The following is an 18560-nucleotide window of genomic DNA, read 5'->3' on the forward strand; positions in this document are numbered from 1 at the left end:
ACCAAATATTGTTGAGCAAACTTCAAGTTCTCAACTTGTATTCTACATATCTCCGTGATTGTAGGAACTCTATCATTTGACTTGAAAATGCCCGCTGTTACTACCTGCTCAGGTCATCATGTCAAGTGTCCCCTTCTGCCTGATGAACCCAAGGTATTCTTTATATTTTCTTGACATCTGTAGTAGCTGACTCCTGTCTTGTCAAGACTCACAGCAAGGCAGTGGACATTCATACTGAGTCTGATGCAGACACCATCCAGGTAAGTTATTTTTTTCAAAGTTTGTCAACCATTATTGATTTTTCATTACTTTAGTCCCCCCGGCCTTGAAGACACCCCCATGCTCGTCGTCGTGCTGGGCCTAAGAGTGTTATGGTCGGCGACGACAATGATGATGACGATCCACAAGAGGTAAGCTATGTCTGCAAATATGTTGGTGTCCCCACTTACTTCTTAGTCATCTACAACTCGTTGTCATCCTCCACCCAAGCCTCATCTGCTTGCATGGTCCAAACATTCTGGCCTCATGACTTCATCCGCTGAGGAGGAGATTTTTGAGGCCAGTTTTTCAAGGTGCTCATCAATGATTTAAAAGACCCCCGATGTCGATACAGATCAACAATCCTCCCTGTCTCATGTTCAACTTGCTGATGGCACTTCATTGACACGTGCCGAATTCAACTCTCTTGCAGATGAAGAATTATGCGCCAACACCCAAGATGGCAATGTAGAAACAAGTACAGTTTTTATTGTGATGTGAATGTCCTATATTGACTTGTTGCCTAGCAGCTCCTGCATTGGTTGCTGAAGTACATAGCACTACTGCGAGCAAGGATCCAAATCCTGCCTCTGAAATTCAATCAAACGATCCCAATGATGGGACTTCAGGTAAGATAGTCACTCTTTCATATTTCATAGCTTCACTAATTGTGAATACAGCTACTCCTACTGAGTCACACAACACAGGGCATGGAAGAAAGGACCATGGCAAGGATACTTCAGGTGAGCCATAGACATTCATCTATATATCCAGTACCTTAACTAATTGTGCATACAGCTGCCTGTGCTGAGTGACATAGCGCAGAGGATGGCAGAAATAATTCTGCTACTCCTGCTACTGGCCACCTGTATAGCTCATGCGGCAGTCAAGTCATATGCACCTGATCATAACGACGGCAAAGAGAGCTCTCCATCTGACAGTGACTGGGCTGCCAACCAAGAGCTGCGCAAGAAAGCACAATGAGCTGCTGTTGATACTGCTGCAAATGATGGTGACGACGATGAGGCTGTCCCTGCAAGCAACTTCCCATCTCCATCTCGGTTGACGGCCACACAAAAGCAAAAGTCCAAGGTGGTGGTGGACATCAATGGAAACAACGACAGCAAAGACAAGGATGATGAAGACTTTGTGAAGATCAAAGGGAGAATACCTCAAGCAGGTATCTCAAAGGCGCAGGAGCTTGGAAAGAATACGTTGGAAGCTGCCAGAGAAATTGGAAAAGAATATGGGAAGAGTGCAAGGACGATCTTCATTGAAGCTGGGTTGACGATGAAGGCAACCCGGAAGGAGTCTCCGTGGAACCAACATCAGACATGGTTCGTAGCCACCTGCCCCCTGCCTAAAGGAGTGTTGGGAGCTGTGTTGCCAGGTGTGTTGTGGTTTTCATTATTAATTGCTTAATGCTAACGACTTTTGCAGCGGATCTTAAGGCTTGGAAGGTGAAGCAACAAGCTGATTACAAGGCCCACCCACATGGTGACCCTCAGCACGCATCAGTGTGGAAGGAGATCCTGGAGAACTGGGATCATGCTGTCGCGGGTTCAACTGAGGACCTTACATCACGATCTGCTGCAGGTCTGATGATGGCTGTTCATGGTGCTTTCACAAAATCGGTAAGTGTCATATTCATGCAATCTTGATCCAGAAACTAACTACGATCAAGGCTGCATACTGGCATCGCACCTATGGCATTCACATTGCCGGTGTGGCAATATTCCCTGGTGATGAAGAGGCAGGCCACCAAGCATCAGGACTGTTCGCCGGCTCTGATATGGTCAAGGCCCTCATCAACTCACACCAACTGGATATCAAGTGTTGGCTAGATGAGATCACCACAATCCTTAAGTGTGTCTTGTATTATTTATAGGTGTCTGTGCTAAATTACTTCCAGGTACAAAGACTTGGAAGCCACACACACCAAAGGCAAGACATTCAGTTTACTCCCCCCTTCTTCCACCACTCCGAACAGTACCCTCTTGTGTAATGGCAAGCCAGCCAGGGATAGGAACAGAAAGGTGGTGCCCATGATGATCAGTGAGAAATTTGGTACATTTGTTTAATTGAGTGTATTTCTACTGTACTAACTATATGCTGTATAGCTGAGGCCGGCCACCCGCTCAAAACCTCAAACAGTAGGTGGTTAACCATGTTGGACATCCTATATGCCAAGAAGCTTTGCATACATGATTGGCCCACTGGTGTTCCCCCGCCTGGCCCCAATTTTGATCTCAAGGCTCTATCTGCAAGTCAACTACGTGCATTGGTTGCTCCTTATCTCAGGATTCATCTTGGAGCCATGTACGAGGCTGAGTTAGGCCTTGATGATGATGACAACGATGACAGCAAGGCAGAGGCAGCAAAGGCAAAGAAGTGCAAAGGCAAGTCCAAGAAGTCAGGTGACAAAGGAAGGAAGAAGGGACCAATTGCAGAGGAGCCAAGTGTAGTATTGCATATCAGCAGATGGCCTGAAAGTACATATTGGATACTGCAAATCATGCACAAGCTAATATCACAACCACACATGATATTCTTGCTCTTGAGATTCAGGCCTCAAACACGTGTCTCATCCCCCTCGTCATCGACACTGACGGCAGGGTCGTTTGTGCCCTCCAAGACTTGGAGAAGTTCATCAAGGACCTTCCAAAAGACAACACTCCTAGACGCCGCACCAATGAGGTAATCAAACAACCCGCTATCTCTAATCCAGCAGCTTCACACTCAACCATGGGAGCTTCGTGCCCCAATCAGACAGCTTTGCACTTCAACAATGCAGCTCCGAGCTCCAATCATGAAGCTTCGCACTCTCGCCAATATACTAACCGAGCTATCCATGAGGATCTCCTGCCTTCATCGCCGCCTTCATTACCACCCCAGGAAGCCCCACACTCGTGTCACCCTACTAATTGAGTCTTTGATGACCTCCCACCTTCATCACTGTCAACACCATCTTCGCAATTCTCGTCTCCCCCTCCTATTTCACGCTCGTCAACTCCAGTGCCAACTTCAGATTATTCGCACGTCCAGTCCCACTCTCGATACAAGCCATCCTGCAATGGAGCACTTCAACATCAACATGCATATGACGATGTTATGCCAACATACCATTCAGATATTTGCAAATGGACTTGGCCCCATTATGAATCTGCTCGGGAGACTGAAGACTTGGAGCATAAAACGGTAGAGGAGAGGCACTGTGTCAGGGTGCATGACAAGTGTGTTGCTATGCCCTGACTTCTACGTATGTTTGCTAACTGTCATCTTATTGTATCAGTTCCCATATACATTCAGGGTGGGCCCAATCACAAATTGTCAGCACCTCCCATTCTCATTTGCCATCACGTTCCTCTGTTGTGCTGCCCTCCCGTGCCAGTTCCTCTGTTGTGCCGACCTCCCATGCTGGTTCCTTGCAGCGCCGCCATTATCCAACTGTCAGATCTCCGCGTATTCGCCTAGCATCTCCTGATCACCGTCTAATCATCGAGGAAGATGAGTATTACTAACTTTGTAGCCCTTGTTGCTGCCCACTTTTGGTAATGTCTTCTGGTAACGTCTACTCATTATGCTTATGCCTTTCCTATGTGTTCTCATCTTTATCTCATCTCATATGCTTCGAGTTACCTAAGGTACATGTAGGTCTCATCTTATGTTTGATTTATTTAACAATTGATGTTGTGCGAGAACCCAATAATTTTGATAAATGCTCAAAATTACTGAGTCCTTGCGCAATCTGATCGCGATCGAAATCTAAGTTCAATTGCTTACCGACTTAAGCTTTACACTTCGTGAATACATCCAATTTCTACCTCAACAATTATCTTCATCTCCCGTCTACACTAACTATACAAAATGATCAAAAGCGCAACATATGTGGTTCGTACAATCTATCATTGCGATTTTACCTTTGACATCTTTTGCTCAAGGAACGCAGGAGCCTGAAGAGAAATCCATCAGGAGTATGGACGTTGATAGCAACTTCTTGTTCTATTTTGATGGAGACGTCATAATGGTATATCCCACCTTTACTCTTGTAATCTCACTCAGTATTGCTACAGGAAATTCATCAGCCAGATGATGAATTGGAGGCTCTGGTCCTTCCCTTAATCAAATATGGTCCATCCCATAATTGATGGCGGGGCTATCCCATCCTCATTGGTAGATACATGGTTGATATCTGAATAGTGTGATGCCCAAGTGGTGATGATTCTGTAGGTGTAGGCAATTCTATAGACATATTGGTGTCAGGTAAATGTGTGATCATTTTCAGAGGGGAGTGATCCTGGGCTTGGGGGGGGCAGTGAATGAATGATCATTTTGTTTAGAAGACAAAGCGGGGGGTGGCAAAGACTTGGATATGCAATAAAATGTGGGAGCTTTACTTGCGAGTCTGTCATAAGATGATGGGGTGTGTGCAATGACGGGGGGTGGCAAAGATAATATACAATAAAATGTGGGAGCTTTACTTGGTAGACACATGGTTGATATCTGAATAGTGTGATCCCCAAGTGATGATTCTGTAGGCGTGGGCAAGTAGCTGAGACCAGGCATTGGTGGATTAATATCTGAATAGTGTGATCCACAAGTGATGATTCTGTAGGCGTAGGTGATTTTATAGACATATCGGTGTGAGGTAAATGTGTGATCATTTTCAGAGGGGTGTGATTCCTGGGCTGAAGGGGGGGGGGGCAGTGAATGAAATCATTTTGTGTTTTCTAATCTTATTTCAAAGTTTATAGACATCTAATAGTCATTACAGACATTATATGACCCATTGGCTTGCATATTAGGGGCCATGAATGCCACAAAATTTTCATTTTTTTGGCACAGAAAATTGGGTGGTAAGAGGACCCCTGACACCCCTCCACCATGGGAAAATACCATGCATGTATGGTCCAATGTTGGCTGGTGGTCTTTCCTGCCCCAAAATTATTTTGATCCTTGGACCATGCCAACATATTTTATTTTGGACCCTATGGACTTGGGGAAAGACCAACAAACATCGGCCAGACCATCTGAAAAGCACCCCCTAGGTGAAAACCCTTATAGGTATAATATAACCTAAGAGGTACCTGAAATGGGGTGACCAAAGTGTTCTTAGTTGCATTGCGAAATATTACCATTCATTCACCATCATACTCCATCACTCGTTATACTCACGCATACTGCTCGCAATCCGACACTCATTATAAAGTCTCCGACCTATTATCGTGAAGTCCAAAAGTCTGAAATCTCAGACATTGCACTTTGGCTTCAGACATCGGATAAGTACCTTCGGACATCATTTCACAGCATTGGACATTTTGTTATCTGCATTACTGACACATTTTACTACTAATACCAATTAGCAATCCCTTTAGGATTGAATGCACTTGCTCTGCAAGTATAGCAGCATAGGCCATGCTAAGATCTACCTAAATATTGTTGACTAGGTAGTACAGTTTCTGCTGAGCCCAGCAGAGATTTACTCTTTACACCAATCTTACTTTATCAGTGGTTCACGTAGTCTTAGGAACTGGGTCTTAAGGTGGAACTGTTGTGGTCAGTTAGTGTTTTGGGGGCTTCGTTCTGGTAACAATATTGGGATTGGCATATGAGTGGGGGTGGGCTAGGTAGGTAGGGGTACAGAGGGTAAACTGAGGGGGGATGTGGTGTATGAGGTAGCAGGTTGCGGTTGGGTATGTATACTATCAGACGGTAGGCACTTATGTAGTAGTTCAATTGTTCTGTCCAGGTCTTCTGCCTCTAGCCCTGCCAGGTTGTCGTGGCACGGTATTGTTCCTACTGCCTACTTTTGGGCCGTTCCAGTTAGGGATGAGCAGAAATGGACATAGTCCTCGTGGGTGGGTGAGTGAGTGACAGAGTTGGCACGCGAATAAGGCCATTGTTGATCTGTAGCCATCGAGGCTGGTGGGATAGGTGAGTGTGCTTAGGAAACTTCTGAGATCAGTCCAGGTTTTGGTGTCATTTGTGGGGCTGGTTGTGAGGACATTAAATCTTGGGACAGAGAGGCCTCTGGTGATCTTGAAGTCAAGGAGTTCAATGCGGGTGGACTCAATGAAGTCTTGGGTGGCTTTGTAGATCATTTTGTCATCAGGGAGTCTGCATTTCGAGAGGAAGCTGTCTATGCAGTAGCGGTTCTCATCTTGGTACCAGGTGTCTGTGACTGCTTGTAGGACAGTATCTGTGTCTGAGGTTGTGAAGCCGGCTAGGCAGAAGAGGAGTCTTGGGGGGTGGTTACAATTAAAAGGAAGGGCTTCGAAGTCTTGGTCTCATCAGATATTTTGTAAACTAGGAAGCCTATTGGGAGGTATTTTGCTCCTTTGCTGCTTTGGGGTTGCGGGGGAGAAACATGGACGGATGGGGTGTCTTGGTGGATGGATTCCGCTATAGTGGCTACGTTAGAGTGGATGCGCTCTGCTATAATGGCAGTCCATTCAGCTACATCTTTTCCTGAGTGGTTGAACACCCTAACCATGAGCTTGGGGTGTTTGACTTAGAACCATGCAAGTAGAACTCTATTATCTAGGTGGTCGAAAATTTGAGCAGAGTGAGACATATGTACTATTGGGAAGTCTCTGCTTGGCACTGGGGTGAACTGTGGGAGGTCCATATGGTGGTTCAGGTTGTTTTGACTTAGTACAGCTCTATTCGTATCAGCCAGCGCTAGTTGAGCTAGTATAATTTGTTCTTCAGCAGTTGGTACGTGTCCGCTAGTAAGGCTCAATGGGGCACTCATTGTCTGGTCCTCCGTGAAGTGGCTTGGAGCGTGGATGGAACTAGTGAGACCAATGATTGGGGTTTCGCCATTGTCTGCTTTGGATGATGTGATACTGAATCCCTTATAGATTAGGAGGTCAGGTTGAGTGGGGTGTACATAGTCTCCATGGGGTGCAGGAGTGGGTGTGTCAGGGGGGGACCGTGGGGTTGGTGGAGAGGGTGGGGATGGAGGGTCAGGGATGTATGGTATCAAGTCCATGGCATGTTCCATGGTGTCCTCTGTCAGGACATTTGGGGGGAAATACTTTGGCCCAGACCGGGAGGACTGAGATGATGGACAAGGTGTGTTTGGTAGGGGCAAGTGGCCTGGGATATGGCCTTGAGAGAAGTGGTTTCCTTGTCTTTCATTTCTGGTCGGACGAGGGAGGTGTTTTGAGGTGCTGGGGTTTTATAGTGATTATTCAGGTGCAGTTTGCCTGGGTTGGAGGGTATCCAGGTGGTTCGGTGATGACATTGTGGCCACGTTCATTTTGGTTTCTGTGTTAGTTACAACCTATCAGGATTTTGTTAGTTGGTGTGATTTCTCAGGGGGGAACTATTAGTGGGGTATGTGTCAGAGTTGTGTGAGGCTTGGGTGTGGTTATTTTACGTGTGGATAGGGTTTTTGTTTCTTACGCTGTAGTTTGACATATGTTATGCAGCTGTGTAGTTCATATGTCTCGTTTTGGTTTATTTCAGACTTTGTGCATGGTTGTGTGTAGGTGGGGTTTTCGTTCGTGTTGAGGGAGTTGATTGAGCTAGGTTTTGGCTATGTGGTATTGGGAAGTTCATTTTGGGTTTAGTTTTTAAGATGTTTTTTATGTGATTCATGGCCAGCTGGTACTATGAGCCGCAACAGCTCGACCTTGCCCGCAAAATTTTGCATGGGAAAATGTGTTCATGGTGGTGGTACGGAATCAAGGGCCCCGCTAGATATATTCAGTTTACTTCCTACATCAGCAAACTATTGATTTCGTCACAATTCCCACATGCTTGACAGTTCCGCACAATTCCGTACAAGGATCACATGTGGTCCTAAGTTGGAAGTTAAAGTTACGAAGCTCGCAAACTTTATTCTGGTCGGTACCAAAGCTGGACAGCTTACAGGCTCCTTCCCAGCCCCCGATTCGAGTGTGGAGGGGCGATATCTGAGGGCACTGGTTTGATGTTTGATAAGTCACATGATACAACAAAAATTCAAACCCAGCATAACCTTATTCCCCTCACACTCTCACCGGGGGCTGGAAGATAACATTAGTAAACAGACGTCAGCCACAGTGACGGTGACTGCAAACACCATACTACTTTACACCTAGCGTAGGGTTACAGTATTTTGAAATGATATACTCCATTTTCTGCCTCGGTTAATGTTACACCCGCTTCCATATGGGAGATGACAGCTCCTAATGTCCATGAGACTCCGCCAATATCTGAAATCCGTCTGCAGACACAGCAAAAATTCGGCATTCGGCCTTGTCTATGGCAACTTAAAGTGGCGCAGGCACTTCTCAAAGGCAACCAGGATGTATTATGCATTGCAGGGACTGGGATGGGTAAGACACTGGGCTTCTGGATTCCATTACTGTTCCGCGTCAACAGTATTCAGCTCGTTGTCACCCCACTCAACTTACTTGGTAAACAAAATGCCACGTCTCTTGCGAAGGCTGGAATCCGCGCCATAGCGATAAATGCTGAAACTGCCAGCGCTGTAAATTTTTCGGTCAGTGTTACTTTGATATCAACAGCAAACTTAACACTCACATGGCAGCAGGCAATCAAAGCCTTGAAGTACCGCGCCATTGCAGTCAGTCCTGAGCAAATAATGAAACCAAACGGCGACTTTGAAAAACTTCTGAAGGACCCACTTTTCACTTCTTTCCTTGTCGGTATTGTTATTGACGAAGTGCACTGTGTCACGGAATGGGGGGAGTTCCGCCCAGAATATCGAGAATTAGGCCGCCTTCGTTACATCCTACCATCGAATGTGCCAATCATGATTGCTTCCACTACCCTCACGAAAGCTTCGTTGACGAGTACCACCCGGCTTCTCCATATGCACGCTGACAAGATGGTTACTATACATCGTTCCAGTGACCGCCCAAATATCAAGATCGGTGTCAGAAAAATCAAACATGCACTGAATAGCTACGCCGATCTTGCTTTCCTCATTCCAACGGGCTGGAAGGTTGGTGATCCCCCACCGCAGAAGTTCTTGATCTTTTTCGACAGCATTCCGGATGCCATAAACGCGGCTCTATACCTGCGCAAACGCTTGCCTCCCGATGTACAAGATAAAATTAAGTGGTTCAACGCAGACATGACGGGAGAATACAAAGATGCAGAGCTCACGAACCTTATATCGGGTGCTACATGGGGCTATTGCACAACGGATTCATTTGGGATGGTAAGTATATTCTATCAGACGAGTATTTACAAATTAACTCACTGATCAGGGAATGGACGTTCCCGACATCATGCTCGTCATTCAATGGCGAGCATCGTGCAAACTATCCACTCTTTGGCAGTGGTTTGGGCGTGCAGTTCGGGATCGGAGCCTGCTGGGCACGGCATTGTTGTTTGCAGAGAAGGAGCATTTTGATGATGAACGACTAGCTAAACAGGCAAGGAAGAAGGCACAGGAAGCAATGCGGAAGAGAAAGGGTGATAACTTACCTACATCGGTGTCAAAGCGCCGTGCTTTGGGAACCTCATCAAATACTCGAGCGGCTGATTCCCATGCACTACAGACTGTGAACGGCGGTGACAGCGACGAGTCTGATCAGTCTAACGAAGATGCTGTACCTCCCACAGATGCAGGCCTGCAGGGATTAAAGGACTTGATGAAGGATGCTGGGGAAGTGCAGAAATACAATGGTAAACGACCAAAGCTGAGTCTCAATCCATCAATGGATTATCTCATTAATGCAGAAAAATGTACTGGATTGATGTGTCGCAGGAAGGTCTTTGACGTCAGCTTTGATAATGATGCTGCTGGTGAGAAAGTCATCTGATGCGTGAAGCGATAACAACATACTTACTTTTCTCAGACTCCGACCATCTGGACTGCAACACCGAGCAGCCGTCAGGGTGTGAAAGGTGCTGCCTCACCCAGCCAACCATCTGCTGCGACATCCACCACCCCAATTATTTTACGCTATACACTTCTCATGTCGCAAAACCCACAACTATGCTTCCACGCTCCCGCATCAGCAAGTACGAGAAGACAGCAAACGACTTCGCCTTCCAAGACGCACTAGATGAGTGGCTCGAGCAGAAGGTGGTCGAGGTATATGGCTGGTACCACCTCAATGACCTTGGCCCTACTATCGTCATGCCCAATGCCATGTTGGATCGCATCGTCGACTGCGTCCATCACCAGAAGATCCAGAACACCGTCGATTTGAAGAAGGAGACGGGTTGGACTGATGTGGAGAGTTTTGGGGAGGAGGTTGTTGCTCTCATCAAGAAATATTCACCACTCCCTCATTCTGCGCCATTTGCAACAACACCACTTAGACCTATATCCACGACTTCTTTTGGTGGACCTGTCACCATCCCTCAATCTCTTGCGCCTGTCCCTGCCGCTGTTGAAAGACGGAAAAACCGATGTAGCACTTGTGGTCTTGAAGGGCATAACGGTACGTTACTTCATTTGTTTTGCTATTTCTGTCATACTGACTTATTTTAGCACGCAATCGTGTTTGCGATAGGCATCAATCACGCTCAGGATCGAACAAGGAGAACCATTCACCCCCACTCGCTCAAGGTATACGTGTTACGACTTGGATGGTATCTGTTGGCGACGCTCAAACAGAGCTTGTGTCGTCAACGGTCTGTGGACGTCCTTGGGCTAGCCCAAGGTTAGGGGTCGTACTTGGCGTGTCTTCGGCAAGTACGATTTAACGCCTATGTCCAAATCGGGTAGCTTATGTCACGCAGGTGCGAGACGATAAGCTATATCGGCCTAGGCTTATGACACCCGAAGGTTAATCGTAAGGATCGTCGTTAATTAGAAGGACAGAAGTCCGACTAGTTAACAGGGGCTTTGCTCGTCGACGAAGTCGATGAGTAAAGGTCGAGACTATAGGCTTATCCGCGATGAGCAGATAAGAAGATAGAATATAGACTGCTGGCGAGGCAGAAAGGATCACTCTGGTGAGAGTAGGAGGTCAAGAACCAAGTAGATTCAAGTTAGGGAATATAGTACATGGTAGCGAGTTTATATAGAGGACAGGAGACGTATTAGTGGATGATAACTCGTACTACCGGGAGAGGCAATCGGTAAAGGGTAAGACCATAACAGGAAGGCACGTTCGGTCTAGGTAGAACGTGCTAGATAAGAAAGTGAGTCAAAGATCGAAATAAGAAGTGAAACGCGCAGGGGCACGATCGTGCAGCTGCGGATCTAAGTATAAGTCGCATGTGCGACTGCGCACCGAGTCAGAGATCAAGAAAGGGAACAGGGCAAAGGGGATGCGTCGTGCATCATGTCATAGGTTACCGTCCAGACGGTAAGGGCAAGGGGACTGTCCGCAGGATCAGTCAGGTGGTGAAACGGAGCATGGGTATGCTTCGTCAGCGAAAGGATCCGGCCAAATGTACTGGCTTTGCTGAAGCGACAGGTAGAGGGCGAAAGGGGAATGCGAGGATGACGAGGATGACAAGGGTAAGGTCGGGGTAAGGGTATGATGCGAGGGCTGATACGAGGAGGATTAGGAGAAAAATAGTAGGGGCCCAAGCGTCTAGATGTTCTTGTAACAATACGCGCAGCTTCACCTGCACCCCCACTCGCTCAAGGCACACGCGCAGCTTAGTAGTATATTCATTCTTCATACTATACCTCCATTAATATGTCCCCAATTTCCGCTCCCTCTTCTTTATCATCCATCTCTACATCATCACCATGAGCTGCCTTTTCCATCATATCCCTCCCTCTGTCGATGAGGTCAGGGATCTCGCAACGGGTTTTTCTACCTAGCACCACAGTATGGGGGGATTGGGCAGCCATCTTCGTACATAGTCCTTTGAACGTTTTGACCATATTTGTAGCGGCATGGTTTGTAGTAAGGTGGGCGTGCAAGAAATTTTTTTGCACCATGACTTGAGTGTTTCGATAGGCCTCGACTAGAGGAGATTCAAGGAAGATTCGTTCTACCGTGTGGTTTGAGTCCTTCCCGCCATCCTTCACCTTAGTAAACAGGTTGTTTAGCTCAACACACCAATCAACTGCTCGCCACTTCATTGCCTTTCCGTTTGGGTTGACAAGGATGTGGTAACGCATAGCATGCCTAGGAAACCATCAGCTCTTGATCAATAGCACCACCGAAGAATGCACGCACTTAAGGCCAGCAGGAAAAACAAAGTGCGTGTTGATTAAGAAATTTGTCATGTGTGTGGCGTACTTATGTTTTCCTGTTGCCTTAAGGATCGGAATCCATGCGACAATACACGTCTCTACACGCCCAATATCTCCACGGTTCATCGAGTAAGATAGCTCTTCGTAGAGGAGGAAATATTTGTTGAGTAGGAGTGCATTTTCGTGTTGCATATCTCGTTGTTCTCGAGGCTTACGGCACATCTGCAGCAGCTTGTGATTGGCAACATATTTCAATGCCATCTCATTTGCGGTGTTCTTCAACTCATCAAGGGTCGGTTCGGAGGCAGCAAATGCCTCGAGGCTCGCGTGACTTGGATCCATCGCTGCTATGTGGGCTCGCCAACAGTCAAGCCGCCGACATATGCCAGCATGACCTATCAGTTGGTGTGTTCGCCGGAAGCCTGGCTTCGAGCAATACGTTCCTGTCTCCTTGGGTCGAAGTTGAGTTACATCACGCATTAAGCTCGTTTCATCCTCTCGAGCTGACAACGGCTGTAGGAAGGTTCGCCAAATAGCATCAGCACATGCCATCTTCAGGTGGAACAATCCAGGAATGAAGATAATGTGCTGAAATCGATTCCACGGAGTCGACTCTAACGACCGTCGAAGTTGTGCTGACTGCAGGCGTTCTCCCATTCCGAGGTCACCATGAACCAATATAACATACTGCGAGATGTCAGGATTGTCGAGGATGTCTGCATCGGGATCGTAGATGCCGCCCTGTGCCAGCAGTTCCTCTACTGCCCGAATGTTACCACTGACAGTTGAGTTATTCACGTCCATAGCACGTGCAGCTGTGATTGGTGTCTTGATTAATGGTATCTCCTCGACAGCTTCTGGCTCGGAGATATCAGATCGAAATTGTTGAAAGTACAGTGGCCCGTGTTCGCACAAGTCTGACAAGAACATTCGTGCATTGAACCGATCACGTCGGGAGAGTTGGGGCGTGGATTCATTGCGTGATTCTGGGTGGATATGCAAAAGATCCTTCCACAATCTTTTTGGCGGTAGCGTGGATAACTGTGCACGGGGGTTCAGCGCTGACTGTCTCCACAATTCCTCCAAGCACTTTAAGTCATCCGTGGTGACACCATGCTCCAACGGAAACAACAAACTGGAGGTGAGGTGCTTTAATGATTCGTGTGATTTCTCGGCCTGAGGAACTTGAGACTTTAGGTCGACATCGAAGTTATCATAGGCATATGAGGCGAGGAGGGATTTTCCTATGGATCGGAGAGTATTCTGTGATTCAGCTGACAGTGAACGAATAGCAGCGTTGATCGAATCTGTAGATATCGAGATTCCAATGCGTGAGAGTGTGTCGATGACTTTCTGAGGGGTATGGGTTGACTGTAGGAAAATACCGAGGATACTTTGCAGGGTGTTTGACCGTCAGTTTGTGCTTTGCATTAATATGCTCAGTATGACAACACGTTTCTGATTTTTATTTGTTTAGATTCACTGTAACTTGAGAAATGTGTTATGCTTACGATCATGACAATTGCTGTGCGCCGCTCGGTTTGTTTGTTGCCGTCTGGGGTAGTGCCTGAAGAGAGCCCATTGATCAAACCCTCAAGATCTATGTCATCTAAATCATCCCAATAGCTGTCATATCCATCATGTGCTTCATCCATGATGATGTCTGCATCTGCATCCTTTGCCTCGCATGAACTATCAGCTCCGAGCAGAAACCCAAGTAAATCCCACAGTGCGGGTGCACAAGACTGCATTTCTCTGCCCATCTCCTCGATATTAAAGTCCTCTACCTGTTGCGTGGTTGCGTGTGACGGTCCAAAGTGCCAACCTGCTTCTTCTGATGAGATTGATTTAATTTCTTTGATGTATTGTTTTCTCATGGCTTGGTTCGTGCGTTGCAAAGTTTCAGCTCCACAAGAAGGATGGTCAATGAAAGCATTGAAGATTTCATCACAACGGACAAGCAGGTCTTCGACAACATGATGTCCGTTATATTGTTGGCTTCGCAGAATTGATATAATGAATTGTGAGGCACTTAGGTTGCAATCGTGTAGCGCTGCAATCACTGTGTCCATATCGGAACGGGTGTAACATTAACCGAGGCAGAAAATGGAGTATATCATTTCAAAATACTGTAACCCTACGCTAGGTGTAAAGTAGTATGGTGTTTGCAGTCACCGTCACTGTGGCTGACGTCTGTTTACTAATGTTATCTTCCAGCCCCCGGTGAGAGTGTGAGGGGAATAAGGTTATGCTGGGTTTGAATTTTTGTTGTATCATGTGACTTATCAAACATCAAACCAGTGCCCTCAGATATCGCCCCTCCACACTCGAATCGGGGGCTGGGAAGGAGCCTGGACAGCTTTAAGCTTAGGCCATGTCCGGATGGATATCCCAGCGACTCCCCAGTTTCTTCGCCGACGAGTCCGTATGAAGTTCCACCAAGGTAAAACAGATCTGGACGTTCGGACCGTAAACTAAACAGCCATCACCTCGGTCAATTTCCGTTTAAACTAATCATAAAGAGGGTAATTCGGTCGGCTTTATCTGGCTACATGCGTCTCTTCAAATCTCTTTTAGTATGCGCTATGTCACGTCACGGTGGTTCAGCCCATTTGAGACCGCCCATTTGACTTCTGCAACGATAGTTACGATACATTATGGCTGCCAGAGCTCCTGCGACTTCGAAGCAGCACTTGCAACCGGGCGCGGATGAGGCTATTTTGGCCAAGCTAGGATACAAACAGGAGTTTTGTAGGGAATTCACCCCGCTAGAGGTGGGCTTGCCAATATCAGACTCTATCATGTACGATACAATCCAACAGTTGTACAGGTGTCAGGACTTGCATTCAGCTATACAGGAGTGCTCCCTGGTATAGCGTAAGTCGCCACTGTGACTCGAGCCAATCGACATCACTCCACTCATGAAAATCTATTCAGCTCTGTGCTCTTCTATGCCATACCAAATGGTGGGCCTGTCGCTATGGTTTGGGGGGTAAGTTTTCATCATATGTGGGAATCGCTGTTTTATAAAGCTTTTCTCTGTGCAGTGGGCAATTGCTGGTCCTTTTATCATGTGCATCGGGCTGGCAATGGCGGAGCTCGCGTCAGCAGCACCTACTTCTGGAGGTGTATGTACTTGGCGCTGTCACTATTTCACACCTGCTCATCATCAAAGTCTAGTTATATTATTGGACTTATTCACTTGCTTCTCCACGGTGCCGCAATCTCCTGTCGTGGATAGTTGGCTGTAAGCCTTGAATTTTAACATGATGTACATCCCGTCCTGAGATCTGCAGACTCGAATACCATACAGACTATCACTGGAGTTGGTAGGATAACTTTCATTCGTTGAACAATTTGCTTCTGATAGCATGGGGCAAGCTTCCGTAAACTGGGCTTGTGCAATTCAAATCGCAGCAGCAATCAGTATTGCCTCAGGTCAGGCATATGTGACTACCAACGAGCAGCTCTAGTCAGTCCACCTTCTTCCATGCATGATATCTCATAACGGCTCCCACAGCGGTATATACACAGCTTTGGTCTTGTCACATGCTGTCCTCGTGAGCCTCGGTACCCAAGTCTTGGCAAGACTGCAGAGACTATACACATTTGTGAATTTGTGGTAGGTGTCGTATACTTTCCCATGACCAATGCCTCAAGTCCTCCGACAGTCTCTGCTTCATAGTCATCATTGCGCTTCCAATTGCAACGCCACATGAATATAGAAACAGTGCAAGTTTTGCACTAGGGGATTTCACAAACTGTGTGTCCTCTTCCGATTACAATATTAATCGCAGCTCACAGTCGGTCACAGTGGCTGGGTGGCCATCTGGATTCGCCTTCATCTTGAGCTTCATGTCTCCTCTTTATTCAATAGGTTAGGCCCTCTTCTTTCGAATCGTTTGTTCGAGACCACCTTTAATTACCAGGGGGTTATGATGCCAGCGTCCATATGAGTGAGGAGGCCTCAAACGCTGCTACTGCAATACCATGGGCAATAGTGAGTCAACACTAGAATATGACCAACTGTTGTGTTTACTCCAGGTAGATCAGTTCTATTGCAGTGTCGGTAGTTCTTGGTTGGGGTGTGTGGAACAACGTATCACTCCGATCTTGATAATATTTTCTTATCTAGGAATTAACGTTTCCCTTGCCTTTTGCATGGGCACCGACCTTGAAAGTATCTTAAATAGCCCTATCGGTCAGCCTATGGCGCAGATCTTGTACAATTCACTTGGGCAAAGGGGGGCCTTGGCTCTGTGGTGTCTCATTATTTCAACGCTGTACGTTTCAGCAGCGCGTGGCACACTCTTAGCCTAATCACAGAGCAGGTATATAGTGGCATCGAACTCCCTCCTAGTCGGCTCTCGCCAGACATTTGCATTCTCTCGTGATGGAGCCCTCCCATTTTCACGATGTTTGTACCGGATCAATAGCTACACGAAGACACCAGTCAATACGGTTTGGTTTGATGCCATCTTTGTACTGGTGATTGGGCTTCTTGCGTTCGTGAGCACCGCGGCCATAAATGCGGTGTTCACTATCGGTCTTACTGCATCGTATGTTTCATTCATAACGCCAATCACAACGCGCTTCGTTTTTAAGAACGATTTCAAACCCGGCCCATTTCATCTTGGGAAACTGGCGAGTTGATCTGTCAGGATGCATTCACCATTCCTGCGCTAATACGCCCGTGCAGAGCTTTCCAATTGCCGCGATAGCCGTGTCGTCGATGGTCTTTATGATCATCGTTTTCTTCTTTCCTTCAACCCCGCAAACTACCGCACAAGAAATGAACTACACAGTTGTGGTCCTTGGAGGGTACATGACGCTTGCGATTTTCTGGTATTATTGCCCGGTGTATGGAGGCGTCCATTGGTTTAATGGACCTGTAGCCAACCTCACACCGTCCATGAAAGATGAAAGCAGAGACAAAAATTCTCTATCAAAGAAGGAACAACATGATGCAGAACTCTCCGTTTCAGTGGTGGACGTATGAGTAGTGTTGGCCCGGTGTCATGAAGTTGTCGGTACCCAAAAATAACATGTATTTTAACAAATTTCAATATAGTAATAGATTGATACTGAATGCAGGCGAAGGAACGTACGATTGCGGGAACGTCGAGGTTCACGAGGATATTAACGAAAACAAGAGCAAGTACTGGTAAGTTGCCCTTCATAAACACACTAATAACTACAAGTTGGGCTTTGAAATTTTGATTTCCCACCAGAAAGTAACACGTCGAAAACACCAGAGGGTTAGAATGTCCGCTCGGAATGAACCGAGAACTATACAGCCATATCTTCGCGATCAAGAACAGAATTCCGTTTCCAGGTACTTTCTTTGGATTCTGGAAGCGATTTTCTGAAAGAACATCAGCTCGCTCGAAGATCACGATGAAACTCTTGACTTTTCGCTTATTCAATTTTTTCGAACCGCATATCCTGGTATAGATTAAGGAACTGCTATGTGGGGCTCCTTGTCGTCGATATGCGGGATAATCTCTGATGGGATCGGTGAAAACCCACTGACATATTCTTTCTCAACTGCTATCACCCCATTTTAGACCAACACGGAAACGACCTTGCTCCCGTCTGCTGTACTAGGACTTGATTGTGACGGCAGTTTATTCGTGGCGTCTACCATCGATCGAAGCTCCTTGTCGCCAACGTGTATAAATCTCGCTCGCTCGATGAAGAGGGTTCCCCTCCGCTTGCTACTGCCCCAGTGAAAGTATTGTGCGGACGGTACTTCTCTTTGTCTTTGTTGCTGGCTTTTGTCACTTTGATCAAAGAAGTTCATTCATTACACGCGTTGTGTATGAACTTTCTCTCACCTTTTCTTTCTTTCTTGCGCCCGCCAATAACAAAAAGACTTTAATCCGCTGTTTGTTAGTACACTGATGCTATTCCACAGGTTGTGACTCTGGAGATTTGTATAAATCAACATCCTATCCATGGACACTCTTTCCATCGTGCCTTCAATGCACTTGAGAATTTCTTTCCGTGAGCTACTTCCTCGTTCATACCGTAGGGTGTTTGTCGCTGTCTCTGACTTCGTCATTTTTCATGTTTTCGTTGGAACGCCGTCTCTATTCTCGCATTCGTTATTTTCTTATCAAGACTTGAGATATGAGACGATAAAGACGCTCTTCCATATATAAGCCATACG

At 46.6% G+C, this 18560-nt stretch overlaps 5 protein-coding genes across 5 annotated transcripts; 3 read left to right on the top strand and 2 right to left on the bottom strand.

The window, feature by feature from the left end:
- Window positions 1–118: 118 nt before the first annotated feature.
- EDB93DRAFT_1253077 (uncharacterized protein) lies at window positions 119–3186 on the top strand (the record flags this gene model as incomplete). Its single annotated transcript, XM_041453389.1, has 13 exons — window positions 119–153; window positions 207–260; window positions 332–410; window positions 457–562; window positions 614–736; window positions 786–887; window positions 939–1001; window positions 1244–1648; window positions 1699–1892; window positions 1943–2124; window positions 2171–2325; window positions 2379–2717; window positions 2783–3186. 13 exons carry the CDS (start codon window positions 119–121, stop codon window positions 3184–3186), a joined length of 2241 nt encoding a protein of 746 aa, XP_041304928.1.
- A 3295-nt stretch (window positions 3187–6481) lies between these two features.
- Window positions 6482–7264, bottom strand: EDB93DRAFT_1253079 (uncharacterized protein; the record flags this gene model as incomplete). Its single annotated transcript, XM_041453390.1, has 3 exons — window positions 6482–6693; window positions 6749–6791; window positions 6863–7264. 3 exons carry the CDS (start codon window positions 7262–7264, stop codon window positions 6482–6484), a joined length of 657 nt encoding a protein of 218 aa, XP_041304929.1.
- Window positions 7265–8425: 1161 nt separating this feature from the next.
- On the top strand, window positions 8426–10935 carry EDB93DRAFT_1253080 (P-loop containing nucleoside triphosphate hydrolase protein; the record flags this gene model as incomplete). Its single annotated transcript, XM_041453391.1, has 5 exons — window positions 8426–8752; window positions 8804–9436; window positions 9486–10026; window positions 10080–10670; window positions 10721–10935. The coding sequence occupies 5 exons, from the start codon at window positions 8426–8428 to the stop codon at window positions 10933–10935; spliced, it is 2307 nt and encodes a 768-aa protein (XP_041304930.1).
- Window positions 10936–11866: 931 nt separating this feature from the next.
- EDB93DRAFT_1106134 (uncharacterized protein) lies at window positions 11867–14265 on the bottom strand (the record flags this gene model as incomplete). Its single annotated transcript, XM_041447581.1, has 3 exons — window positions 11867–12320; window positions 12372–13759; window positions 13900–14265. 3 exons carry the CDS (start codon window positions 14263–14265, stop codon window positions 11867–11869), a joined length of 2208 nt encoding a protein of 735 aa, XP_041304931.1.
- Window positions 14266–14986: 721 nt separating this feature from the next.
- Window positions 14987–17495, top strand: EDB93DRAFT_1163581 (amino acid/polyamine transporter I). Its single transcript, XM_041450109.1, has 15 exons — window positions 14987–15162; window positions 15219–15265; window positions 15326–15380; window positions 15436–15516; window positions 15569–15635; window positions 15685–15717; window positions 15770–15860; window positions 15909–16010; window positions 16060–16151; window positions 16203–16265; window positions 16318–16388; window positions 16437–16473; window positions 16524–16671; window positions 16720–17032; window positions 17088–17495. The coding sequence occupies exons 1-15, from the start codon at window positions 15046–15048 to the stop codon at window positions 17385–17387; spliced, it is 1617 nt and encodes a 538-aa protein (XP_041304932.1). The 5' UTR covers window positions 14987–15045; the 3' UTR covers window positions 17388–17495.
- Window positions 17496–18560: the final 1065 nt, after the last annotated feature.

The sequence above is a fragment of the Suillus bovinus genome (genome assembly GCF_016758785.1).
Source record: "Suillus bovinus strain UH-Sbo-P2 chromosome Unknown EDB93scaffold_54, whole genome shotgun sequence".
Classification (NCBI taxonomy): domain Eukaryota; kingdom Fungi; phylum Basidiomycota; class Agaricomycetes; order Boletales; family Suillaceae; genus Suillus; species Suillus bovinus.